This window comes from Syngnathoides biaculeatus, chromosome 13 (assembly GCF_019802595.1).
Source record: "Syngnathoides biaculeatus isolate LvHL_M chromosome 13, ASM1980259v1, whole genome shotgun sequence".
Lineage (NCBI taxonomy): Eukaryota > Metazoa > Chordata > Actinopteri > Syngnathiformes > Syngnathidae > Syngnathoides > Syngnathoides biaculeatus.
Window position 1 is genome coordinate 367,446 of NC_084652.1, and position 13,490 is coordinate 380,935.

The window sequence follows — 13,490 nt, forward strand, 5'->3', positions numbered from 1 at the left end:
AAACCCACACACAAGAATTCAAATTATTATTGTTCCACTTCTCTGTACATCCTTTGTTTTCGCGAAGAGCTCATGTTGTGCTTTTCCAAGAAGAAAAGATGAAAGCTGTTACCTCCTTAAATGTATTTTCACAGCAACTCCTCGCACTAAATGCCCATGCAAAAGCGTTATTCCAGCTGTCGTCAAGGATACAGTTTCCAAAGAGCGTGAGCACGATGAAGTAGATGGATGACCACATTCCGTACTGCACGCCTCCTTGCGAGCGAATGCCGTTGTACATCACCTCATTCCAGTCTTCGCCCGTTAATATCTGTTAAGACATACCGACACTATTCATTCCTTCTGTCACGATGAGCCCTGGCATTTACTGGCAACCACGCCCTGTTAGCGCGATGTTAGCGTTAAACTTTCTGGGTACCGTTTTTTTTTAATCTTGTGTTTCAATGTGTTGACTCGCGGGTTTTACACAGATTAGGGGTATGTATTTACCAAATGGTATTTCCTTTACATATGTACTGGGTGAGGCTTCCAACCAGGTGCGCTCTGTAGGCCAGAAATTACGGTAGTTATGTTTTCAATAAAAAATAGCACACATTCAGATCTTTTTGTCAAATGGTGACAAACCTTTGCATTATATTGTCACCTAAAAATGTGACTTGCAAGTGTGGTGGATTTGCAAAAGCATACATGTGGTAAAAATAGCAACGAGTAGACTTTATAGGTGGTTAAAATGAAGCCTCAGTTGCGTTGGTGACAGATCTGCCTCGGATTTGGTTCATGTTTGTGATGTTTATTCACGCATATGTGCACACGGACGTGTGGGCGGCCAGCGGAGGCGAGGTGGGGATGGCCAGCGAGCGAGCGAGAGAGCAGAGTTGTTTAATCTGCGCTCCGGGTGAGAAAACTCCCAGGGTGCAATGTGTCATGGATGCAGAACGCAGCGGAGAGGAGGGCAGAGGGATATCGAACCTGAAACACTGTCATGATCGCAGCTGGAAACGTGTCAAAGTTGGTGGGAGTGTAATCTTCAAAGATGAACCTAGAGGGGAAGAAAATGGAGAATAAAAGCCGGGGGTCAGATGCGACCATGGAGGTGGAAGATGCTCAGCTATTTTGGTTTCCTCTGTCTCTTTATCACGCACTGCGTCATGAGGAACGTCAGCGAGAGAAAAAGGAGAAATCGCATAGGACAGACGCACTAAATGGATTATAGAAGGTCCTCTTACCAACACAGCAGCTGCTGTTCTCCTTCATTATTATTTAGACATCCCGTCAACACAAACATAAACAACAATGTTGGATAATGAGCCACAAGCTGCCCTAACCTCATCTTATGTAAACGACTGTTCTGGTAAATTTCCATAAACAGTGGAGGGTTGTCATTTATACTAACAAACGGTAAAATTGGCGAATCTGCTTGGCACACAACCCAGGAGAACTATGTACCGAGCAGGTTTTTCCATTGTGTCATTTCAAAGTGAGACACGATCGATTGGTACGGTTGCGGTGGAAAAGGCCCATTGTTGGTGAAGATGAAGATCCTCGTGTCCTACCGTCCCCCAAAAAGTTGCATCCCCAGCAGCGCAAACACCACAATGAAGAGGAAGAGCAAGAAAAGCAGGCTGATGATGGACTTCATGGAGCTCATGAGCGACACAACCAGGTTCCTGAGAGAGGCCCAGTACCTGGGAAAGAGAGGGAAAAAAACCCACAAAAAAATACTAAGAGTGACAAGTGGAGTACATTTGTCTGTCTTTAAAGGCCAAATGTCATGCCTATAAACATTCTAAAATAGATATTGTAATGAAAAATACATATAACATTATTCACTTCATTGTCCATACGAAAAAATAAATATGAGGAGAGAGCGGGTCATCTATGCAGAAAGTTGCGGATTTCTCATTCGACATCCAAGTGGTAGCCATCTTGCCTGCATCCTCGCTGCTCGCTGTGCCACCTACTATGGGACATGGAAGCTCTTTTCAAAGAAGAGAACATCTCACAATCGAGTGAAGTGACCGGGCAATATTACCCGATTGTTTCGAGCCATATTTAGATGATACGCGGATCACTTCGAACTAACAGCAGACTCCCAGACAGTACGTATGAGCCAGCCCGGGCGAAGCCGTGCCCCTCGTCTGAAGCCGTGCCCAGATCTTTCGTTACATTCTGAGAGGATTACGTCCCCGTCCCCCCCAAACTATGATTTTTTTTTTTAGTAGCTGTATACACACCTACCTGTCATTTGGAACCTACAAAGTTCTCGTCCTTTGCACCCGTGTAATCCATTTTTCACGACAAACCGGGTCTTTTTGAATGGTATGAAGAATGAATCCATCCTCCCGAGTGTTCGAACAATATCCAGCAATACAACGAGCCGGCATTTTGGCTAACGTGAAGGAGCAAAGAGCTATCTTCCAGCAGGTATAATTAGTAGAAACATACAAGACCGCTTGAGTGGGCGTCTGCTACTAACGTCACTTCCTGCTTCTTCTCGAAAACAAATCCCTTGAGAGGATTTTCATGGCGGGAGTAACAAAAAGTCATATACGTCAAAATCATGTTATGTGGCGAAAAATACGTCTTTCTTTCATTAATAACATACTAAAAATCATGCATTTCATGACAGTGGCACTTTAACTAAAAGCATTAGTGGGTGGGTGTGAGGCCTTTGCTGGTGTCCTCTTACTTGGTGATCTTGAAAATCCTCAGAAGTCTCAGCGCCCTGAGAACGCTGATGCCAAAAGACATCCCGGGCCTGAAGAAGCCATAAACCACTTCGAAGATGCTGCCAACAATAACCTACAAAAAAAAAAAAAAAAAAGGGGGGGGGGTTGTGGTGGTGGGGGGGGGGAAGACACTCCCTCAAACTCACTGTAGGGCTGGGGGGCGGAGTTGAATACCTAGGCTAAGTCGACTGCAAAAATAGGTCGACGCAAAATTCCTTCCTTAAAGCTCCCCACTCCCATTAGTTAGCATTAGCTTTTCATGACCGGCACATACATACTTACATAAATGTTCAGTTATAGAAATGAAGGTAGGGGTGCTGACATTTGTGATTTGAAGATACGGTAAGAGATTTCATTTTATAACAACTTGTTTTTGCAATATATTATGACATTAAATACAGTTAATATATCATGCTACAAAAAAAACAGAATGCATGGGCCGGTATTACATCACGATGGCCTTTTGCGAACATTATATCATAATCAAGCAATTTTAATCATCAGAAAAATCACAATGCACTCACGCTACAGTCGAAGCAGTTGAAAGACGAATGGAAGTAGAGGCGGAAACCCAAGCCATACATCTTCAGGAACATCTCAGCCAAGAACAACCCCAGGAACACAAACTCTGCATAGTCTGGAAAGGAGGGAACAAAAAAAATAATAATCCATGAGCTCAAAATAGATTCCATCTGCCACCAAAAGAAGCGGCGACCCACAGAGGAAGATAGTGAGCCAGTCGGGTTGGTCGTGGTGCACGATGGCCACGCAGATGGTGTTGAGAGCCACCAGGCTCAGCACCATCAGGTAGAACGTGTCGGTCTTCACCATGCGGCGGATGGAGATGCGCAGCATGCGCTCTTTGCGCCGCAGGTAAGCGGCCGGACCGCGCCGACCGCTGCGGAAGTTCATCCTGGAGCGGGACATGCCTGCCGGACGAGGACGGCGGAAGACGTTTTGCACGGATTAATGATCACGTACGACGTAATGGCCCCGTCACACCGTGACGTTCTGGTCAGCGTTTGAGGAAACGTTGGTAGTCGCCCATGGTCGCCGGGATAGCGCCAGAAGAGCGTTGTTTGAACGCTAGTGAACGTCAATGATCGCTGGGAATCTGCGGAGAGCGCCGGTCCGGATAAAAAGTTTTGAATGTGCACAAAAGTTCTTACCAAAACCAACGTTCATCAACGTTTAATTTTAAACGCTGCAGAACGTTCAAGAACGTTCGTGGATCGTTTTACTAACGTTCGCCGAGCATTGCACGCGTTTGGCTATCGTTAGTCAGTCGTTACTGTAGCGTTAATATGTTGTTACTTAATCATTTGCTTTGCAGTGAACGACTCATTGGCGACTTGTCAACGACCACTGAACAATCCCCTAGCGCACACAGGGTGTAACTAAAGTCAAACGAACGTCCTTTGGCGTCCACTGAGCGTCATTCGAGCGTTTCCCGAACGTCCATGCATATGGGTATATAAACCGATGCTTTGCATTCTTACTTGCAGCGCTTGTTGCTGAAGTCCGCACCCACCTTTTTTTTTTCATCTAGGCGGCATGACGCTGACTGTTCAAATTCACGAGAACAACTGAAGTGAGTATGAAATTTCCAAGGTTTTCGTTCCCGTTCCACTGTAAAAGTTACACGCCAGCAAAACGCTATCCTGTCGTTATGCACCCGTTTAGTCACACGCTCAACACGCTCGTCTTACGTTTGACAAATCGCTCGTCGCAACCCCAATGACACGTTTGCACACGCTAATGGTTTTTAGGGGTATCTTATTTGGTCGCTGTTACACGCTTTTCATGCGTTAGACGCACGTTAAGTCATGCGTTAGACACACGTTACTCACACCCCAGATGTGTCATCCGCGTTTGAGAACGCTGAAAAATAAAACGATTGAAATGTTCAGAGAACGTTGACCAGAGCGTCATGGTGTGACGGGGCCATAAGTGACGAGACGCGACGAACGAAGGCGAGTGAAAGGCTCACTGGCAGTGGACATGTCCGTGTACTTGTCTTCGCCTGGGGCTCCTCGCCGTGCCCCCGTCTTCTTACTCGCCCTCTTCAGTACTTTTGAGACAAAAACTCGGGTTTAATGTCGCTTTTCAATGGCAAATTTGAAATCCAAAGGAACTCTCCACATGGCTCTCGATTTCAAACTAAGATAAAACTCAAGTGTGGTACAGGCATTATGACTAAGTCTTTGGTTAAAGAGTACGTAGGGGCCCACATACTGTAGTATGTGCTGCAATAGCCCCCCCCCCCCAAATATATATAATACATTTGAGTTTGTGGGGAAAAAAAGTTTCTTGGATTGTTGTGACAAGTACTGTATATGTACAGAAACTGGTTGAACATCTCAGTGTGAACAACATCGAAGAATTTTCATTTGATCCCCGACAGAATTCTTGCACACAATTAAGCAGAAGTGCATTGAAAAGATGCAAATCCAGTCAACGGTCAGTCAGCGGACACTTGAGCTATTTCGATGCGGTGAGAGTGATGCAGCCCAGTGAGACAGAGACGTTACCATCTAATGCTGATCTCCCTGAATTCTTGTTCTCCTCTGCCAGCATGACTTCCTCTGGAATGACACAAAAAGACAAAGTTTGAAATAATACTTCCATAAAGAGAAGCTGGGGGCTATATGGGAGCGGTGAACAGAGCTATAATGTTTTTCGTGCGTTTGACTTTTTGTAATCATGGCTACAATTAGGTTTGTGATTTGTCCTTGTCCTCTACCATCCGTAAAAATCTAGATTACGTCTCCCGCCGTAGGAATGGACGTCTTTGTTTCGTATTGGGCCCCATGTTGGATAGTCCGCGCCCCCCGAAGTGGTCAGTGCCTCTTAACAGTGTCAAGTTTTAATCTTATTTGACATCCCGGCGTCTGGATATTGGTATAGAGCTCGTGCACCTACGTCGTCAAGTCACGTCACTGGCCGGAAGTGCCGGTCAAACAAACCAATGCTAAGTCGGTTGGAGACGACGTGAAAATACATCTTATTGCACGACGCCCTGAGTTTTGTCCGATACCGTTAAACATTTAGAAGGTGATAATAAACGAAGGTACGTAGAAAAATGAGGGACACTTGGCATAGAGGACCCATATTTAATGCCCAAGGCGATGTGTCCGGCGATAAGAAATTGGACTGTTAACCCAGTTCCGCTTGTCCTGGACAACTGGATCAAGTATCTGGTGAGTAAGCGTAGAAAAGTCCGGACGCATACAAATACTTCCTTGGTGGATCTGTTCTCATCACAAGAATAAATCCCACATAGTGATGGAGCCACTCAGATTTGTTCAATACAAATACCAATATTTAAATAAATGACCCCTGGTTTTACACAAGTCTGCTCCTCCGTACACGAAGCGTGTTGTAACCACACGTTAAACTTTGGTGAACCTCTCCGTGACAGAGGTTTTTTTTTTTTTAAATAGGCATTGTTCTCAAATGTATTCAATGCCTATTTAAAAAAAAGAAAATAAACCGCTGGGACAGGCTTCAGCCCCCGTACACGGAAGCGCATTGCGGCCACACGTTGAAGTTCGGTAAACCTGTGTGTGACCGACGGTTTATTTTCTTTTTTTAAAATACACATTGGAGAACAATGCATATTAAAAAAAAATACTAATCAAATAAATCAAAAGTCTGTCATGGAGTGGTTTACTGAAGTTTGACGTGTGGCCGCAACACGCTTCTGTGTACAGTGGAGACGACTCCGTTGTTTTTTTTTTGTTTTTTTTTTTTTTGAATGCATTGTGAATATTCTGCTCCGGTTCAATGTCCCCCACACTCTTGAGCAGCTCTTTTTGACAGGCAATCTGACGCCGTGAAAATGGTGACGTCACGTGCACGAGCTCTTACTTGGGGGCTTGTACCACTCCATGACCAACGCTAGTAATATAATTACTGCATTACCTGTTTTTTTTTGCTGATGGAAAAAGGGATCCATTAATATTTGAATGTTGCACCCGGTGACTAATTGAAGTAAGTGCCTATTAGTCTATTTGGGGAAATACGCTGCACATTGAGTGGACGGTTCCGGTTTCAGGAAAGCGAGGCCGGCGCTCGGAGGCCCGCACGACCTCGTTGAGAGAAGCAGCTCTTATTCCCCCCTCAGTGCTCGCAATATCTCTCAATCTCGCTTCCCACACTCACCCACACCAACACACACGAATTCACATGCATACGTGCGCGCATTAACTGTAAGCCAGTGAGTCAGCATCACCTTTTCCTCACCCTCTACTTGCGTGGGAGACGGCCGGCGCAGACGCCATTATAGCGCCTGTGCACGCAGCCCTACAGCACGCGCGCCCGGTTCGCGTCCGCAAATGACGTCGGGTGAGAAAACGGTGGCCGGAGATCCGGGCGTGCGAAGGCGAGAGTGCCGCAGTACCTGCCCTGTCTATCCAGGCCCGGTAGCCGTTCAGTTCGCGCTCCACCTGCTGCTGCCTCCGCAGCTTCATGAAGGCTCGTCTGTTCTCCACCCGCTCCCTCTCCTTGGCAAACTCTCTGAGCGGCGATGCATTCGAAAGAAAAGCAAACACTATTAAACGTACAATACAGTGTGAAATACAACTACATATACAGTGAAGAAAACGAGTATTGGAAAGCTCTACTATATTGCAAGTTCTCCCACTTAGAAACCATGGAGGGGTCTGAAATTTTCATCTTAGGTGCATGTCCACTGTGAGAGAGAGAATCTAAAAAGAAAAATCCAGAAATCACAACGTATGATTTTTCAACGAATTATTTGCATGAGCTGAAAATAAGTATTTGAACACCTGTCAATAAGGTAGAATTTGGACCCTCAAAGACCAATGCCAATGACCGTTTGGATGATACAGAGGAGTCACGGGAGAAAGTTTTGTGGTCAGATGAGACCAAAATGGAACTTTTTGGTCATAATTCCACTAACTGTGTTTGGAGGAAGACGAATGATGAGTCCCACCCCAAGAACACCACCCCTACTGTGAAGCATGGGGGTGGTAGCATCATGCATTGGGGGTGTTTTTCTGCACATTGGACAGGACGACTGCACTGTATTAAGGACAGGATGACCGCGGCCATGTTTTGTGAGATTTTGGGGGAACAACCTCTTTCCCTCAGTCAGAGCATTGAAGATGGGTCGTGGCTGGGTCTTTAACCTGAAGTACACGCCCAGGAGAACCAAAGAGTGGCTCCGTAAGAAGCATATCAAGGTTCTGGCGTGGCCTAGGCAGTCTCCAGATCTAAATCCAATAGAAAATGAACAGCCACAGGAAACGTTTGGCCTCTGTAATTGCAAACAAAGGTTACTGTACCAAATATCAATATTGTTTTTCTCAGGTGTTCAAATACTTATTTGCAGCTGTATCAGACATTGTGATTATCTCTCTCACAGTGGACATGCACCAACAATGAAAATTTCAGACCCCTCCATGATTTCTAAGTGGGAGAACTTGCAATATAGCAGGGTGTTCAAATACTTATTTTCTTCACTGTAACAGAAGTGGCAAAGCTTTTATGCTCAAGAGTCACGTTTGGAGTCAAAATCCAGAAAGTTGTTCCGCTCACCCAGACAGGACTCCCAGCACCAGGTTGAGAACAAAGAAGGAGCCAATGATAATGAGTGGGATGAAGTACATCCAGTTCCACGTGGGACCCAGTGCGTCATTCGTCTGAAAGCACATTCATCGTACAACAATCACAATCATTTTTACATGGAACATAACATTTATTGAAACTACTACTACTTTGCACGCAAGTACCAGGCGCAGCAACACCATATCACCGAAAATTTCTCTGATTTATGTCCTAGCCGTGAATGAAAAATCATTTGTGCCTCTGGACAGGAAGAACAGGAATAGAAAAGGAACACAAAGTAAACAAATTACAACAAAAACAGTGAATGAAACAAATATATTCATTTGTACAATTGTAGACGTCACTAATTGTATAAATGAATATAAATTTTAAAATAAAGCAATCCTGTTTGACAGAAATATTTGCAACGAGAAATGTTTTTTTAATATTGTATATTTCAAACAATAACATAAATACATAAACTACTCATACTGGAACACAATCAGCAGTATGGGATCCACTATCTGTACACTATGTATTACAGATTTATTATTGTTATTATTATTTATAAAATATATAATTTTATTATTGGCAAGGATTATACAACCTATATTTATTTTTTTATTTCAATTATTTCAAAGTAATAATAATTGGAATAAATGTAAAATATTTAAGAAATATTTTGTAATAATGGGAACATCCGTGGAGGCAGGGTGGATCAGCTGGTAAAGCGTTAGCCTCGCAGTTATGAGGACCTGGGTTTGATCCCGGCCCTGCCTGTGTGGAGTTTGCATGTTCTTCCTGTGCCTGCGTGGGTTTTTTCCGGGGACTCCGGTTTAATCCCGCATCCCAAAAAACATGAAGCATTAACTGGACACTAAATTGCCCCTAGGTGTGATTGTGAGTGCGGCCATTTGTCCCGATGTGCCCTGCGATTGGCTGGCAACCAGTTCAGGGTGTACCCCGCCTCCTGCATGTTGACAGTTGGGATAGGCTCCAGTACTCCCCGCGACCCTCGTGAGGATAAGCAGCAAAGAAAATGGATAGATGGATGAACATCCGAGAAGGCTTCTCGCACTCACGTTGTAGAGAACAGCCGTCCATCCCTCCATGGTGATGCACTGGAAGACGGTGAGGACGGCGAACAGGATGTTGTCGAACTGCGTGATGCCGTCGTTGGGGCCGATCCACGTGTCGTTGCAGTCGTACTGCTCCGGACACTTCCTCACGCCGCACGCAAACGCCAACTCGGATGAATCCACAGTTTCGTTATCTAAAAAAAAAAAACCCTCCGCTATTGTGAATGCCACTTTGGCTTTCACAGGAGAAATACTCTTTGGTAAGATCTGAGACGAATCTAGTCACCTCATTCTGTGCCTTTTTGCTTCCTAGTTTAGCATTGCGGGAAACTGCAAAAACCACCTAGCGCTGACCGCATCGTTTGGAACAAGACATGCTAGCAAACGACAAAATCTGAGCGGAATGAGGGGTTTCTGCACAGGTGTCAAACTCAAGGGCCGGGGGGCCAAATCCGGCCTGCTGGATGATTTTATGTGGACCCTGAAGGCAAGTCAGATGTATCAACTTCCATGATTTTGGTTAAAATCCAGACCAAATTTTAAAATAGTCATGTCATAAATTATTTGAGAGAAGGTTAGTTATCAACAATACTTGAAAAACCCATTAGCTTTGATTTCTGATTCCAAAATTCATAAATTTCCCGTGTAAATATGTTGAGGAGGTTAAAGATTTTTATGGTGTCACGGCCATAATGGGCCTTCGAGGGAAACCGTAAATATTAATATGACCTGTGACAAAAATGAGTTTGTCACCCTTGGTGTTCGGGATTTGCGCACTACTGGTTTAGCATGTTTGACTCAAAGTTTCGACGTCTATGGTTTGAAACTCATCTCCTTAAACGATTCACAAAAATGCCAACAGGGTTTATTAAAGACTAAATTGTCCATAGGTGTGAAAGTAAGAGTTTGTTTATGTCCCCCGCAGTTGGCTCGCAAGCAGTGCAGGTAGGTCTGCTGAGCTCAGCTCCAGATCCCTCCCGATCCAAATGAGGACAAGCGGCATAGAAAATGGATTCGACGGCTCAATGCTCAAATAGCGCGCAAAATGGTTTGCTTTTCAAACTCAAGTGCGCCTCCACAATGGACCACCAGTTAATTAATCCGAGCTGCAAAATGGACCGTGGGATGTAGACGTGGACGTGATCAAGACACGGCCACAAGCATCCAAAATGTTCTCCGCAGTTTCCTTTTCTGATGATAATGACGTAACCTGCCGGACGCGGCACGAGGCACGTCGGCACACCGGAGCGTACCGAGGATGTCGGCCGATGGCAGGCAGGTGTGGTGAAGCTTCCCGCTGTAGAACTCCAAACCGATGATGGCGAACATGAGGATGGCGAAGAAGAGGAGCAGGCCGATCTGGAGCAGAGGGATCATGGCCTTCATGATGGACTTGAGCACAATTTGCAGGCCTGAGGGCAAACCGAGGACGACTTCAGTTGCGTAAACGACGGAAAGGAGGTGGAAAAAAAGGACCATTGGCCCATAATCAACAATCTAAAGGGCTGTGACGTCGTAGGATAAAGATTGCAAGGTTTACAAAATGATACATGATGAAAATAATGCAAATTTATACAATCATGTTGAAATAAAAAATAGATGAAAGTGTATTAAAATTAAATATATATATATATATGTTTCTTTTAAATGTATTGATTTAAAAGAAAAAACATTGAAATAATTTGTACTCTTCTCCAATTTTAGAATTTAAAACTGAGGTGTATAAAGTACTCCATAATTAAATATAAATATTATATACACAAACAACAAAAATATATACAAAATTAAATATTTTAAGAGTTAATAGATTTAATTTTAATATTAAATAAGGATAAAAAGCAACAAGTTGAGGGTGTACGCCACCTCCTGCCCATCAATAGCTGGGATAGGCTCCAGCACTCAGCCCTTGTGAGGATAAGCGGCTTGGAAAACGGATGGATGGAACAATAGGAAATACAGTGATGAAAACTAAGAAATTATTGTAATTATTTGGTTTGATAATTCAATATTTTCTGAAATAAATTCTTAATGAAAGTAATGTTTTAAAATAAATTAAATAAAATAAATATTTTGAGATTAGAACAAACTGGGATATTTTTGATGGAGGGTTAATATAAAAAATAGTACTTACCAAACCAATAAAAAATGATCAGACCGCCTTCTTAAAGAAAGTGAGTTCTAACCTGGATAAATACATCTCCTTGAATATGTACGGATGCCGATTAGCTCTTTATCCCATCTTTTTAAACTACATTGTAGTTTGCTGAAGTTGTACTGGGACTTGTTAGGATGAAGCAGTATTAATGCAGTAAAGGACTCACTGGGGATGCCGGAGACGAGTTTGAGGGGTCTCAAGACTCGGACGGCCCTCAGAGTGCGAAGGTCCACGGGGATGTTCATGTGCGCGCCCGCCGTTGCCAGGATCCTAACGGGCGCACGACATATTGCCACTTGTTACGTGTTATTGCCTTTGCTCTGCGATAGAAATAAGATATGCAGCGAGGACAGAAAGATTCTCTTGCTCTGTGGACATGAGCACCTTGTCCATGCCGTCAAAGACAAAAATAGACTAAACAAAGAGGTGCGAGTCCCGAGATGAATCATTAAGGCTTCCTCTTGGGGGAAGAGCACAGCTAATACATATGCATACATTTTTCATATGACGTAAGTCAAGTGTGGAGCGGATGAATGGTGGCGAGGCCCGATTTGCATTTTGCAAGGGAAGAGACTATAATTTTTTTTTTTTTTTTTTTAAATAAGAATTAGACTGTACAGCCAGTGTATGTACAAAATAACACCTGGCAGGCATTGCTACTCACATCTGCCCACACACGTTTTCAAGGTAATATGTTTTTGTCTTCATATGGCATAAATCCTAACATGCTGCAGCCCCCCTTTTTCCCCTATTACACTGCGTGTGTGTGTTTTGGGTATAGAAGGCGTCACATGGCAAAGACTCAAGCGCGGGCCCACGCTGAAGCTCTCCTATAAGCCGTGGGAGGGAGGAGAGCGAGCACATGCGCGTGAGTGTGTTAGCGTAGCGAGAGACACCAGGCAGGAGCGGCGGAGTGGGATTCTGTGGAAATAGCCCTTACGCCGAGCACCGTCGGAAGCGCGTCAAGGCTTCGCTCAGCTGTTCAAGCTTTGGTCACCTTATTTCATGACGTGGCACCTTCAAAATAATTGCAAGTGGACACCACGAGACAATGTGTGGGTGAAACTTTCATGAGGGTCAGGCTACAGAAAATGCTAAGAAATGCAGGTATAGAGTTTGTCCATTGCTCAATGTGGCGTTCCACAGAGGTCATTTCTAAATCCCATTTCACTGAATGGAAATGAACTTTAGCTGTAACGTTCATTGACTTTTATCTTAATGTTAAAGTCTTTCCATCCATCCATCCATCCATCCATCCATCCATCCATCTTCTTCACGGGGGTCGCGGGGAGTGCCGGAGCCTATCCTAGCTGTCGAAGGGCAGGAGGCGGGGTACACCCTGAACCGGTCGCCAGCCAAATGCAGGGCACATTGAGACAAACAGGCACACTCACAATCACACCTCGGGACAATTTAGAGTGCCCAATTAATGTTGCATGTTTTTGGGATGTGGAAGGAAACCGGAGTGCCCGGAGAAAACCCACGCAGGCACGGGGAGAACATGCAAACTCCACACAGGCTGGGATCGAACCCAGGTCCTCAGAACTGTGAGGCCAACGGTTTACCGGCTGAGAAACAATGCCGCCTTGGTAGAAACCACTGCTCTAAATTTTCTTCCGCTATGAATGTGTGAAAGATTGATTTTTCCATATGTGCCCCGCAATCCTAATAAGGACTTAAGTGGTGTATGTAGAACACACAAATAGATGGACACGGTACTCGGACCCGGGTCCTCAGAACTGCGAGGCCAACGCTTTACCAGCTGATTCCACCGTGCCGCCGTTAAAGTCTAAACTTGCTTAATTTTATATTTTTGGGGAAGCAGGTGGGGGGACATTGGTCAGACTCAATTTAAAGTGGTCAGACATGAGAGTCTGGTTCCTAAAAACTCCCCCAAACCCAAACTTGAACCATCCTGTATTCCCCCCCCCCCCCACCTGTTTTAGATGTAAAATA

General features: G+C 44.5%; 1 protein-coding gene across 1 annotated transcript in view; it reads right to left on the reverse strand.

The window, feature by feature from the left end:
- The window catches only part of LOC133510419 (voltage-dependent R-type calcium channel subunit alpha-1E-like), a 62,402-nt gene that overhangs the window by 21,206 nt on the left and 27,706 nt on the right, over positions 1–13,490 (reverse strand). Inside the window, exons 6-18 of the mRNA XM_061838295.1 lie at positions 11,701–11,804; positions 10,633–10,791; positions 9,383–9,573; positions 8,292–8,395; positions 7,132–7,247; positions 5,261–5,314; positions 4,720–4,800; positions 3,449–3,658; positions 3,254–3,366; positions 2,690–2,802; positions 1,554–1,685; positions 970–1,039; positions 193–310 (exon numbers count right to left, since the gene is read on the reverse strand). Of these exons, the coding sequence (XP_061694279.1) occupies positions 193–310; positions 970–1,039; positions 1,554–1,685; positions 2,690–2,802; positions 3,254–3,366; positions 3,449–3,658; positions 4,720–4,800; positions 5,261–5,314; positions 7,132–7,247; positions 8,292–8,395; positions 9,383–9,573; positions 10,633–10,791; positions 11,701–11,804 (1,565 nt within the window). The remainder of the gene's footprint in view (positions 1–192; positions 311–969; positions 1,040–1,553; positions 1,686–2,689; positions 2,803–3,253; positions 3,367–3,448; positions 3,659–4,719; positions 4,801–5,260; positions 5,315–7,131; positions 7,248–8,291; positions 8,396–9,382; positions 9,574–10,632; positions 10,792–11,700; positions 11,805–13,490) is intronic.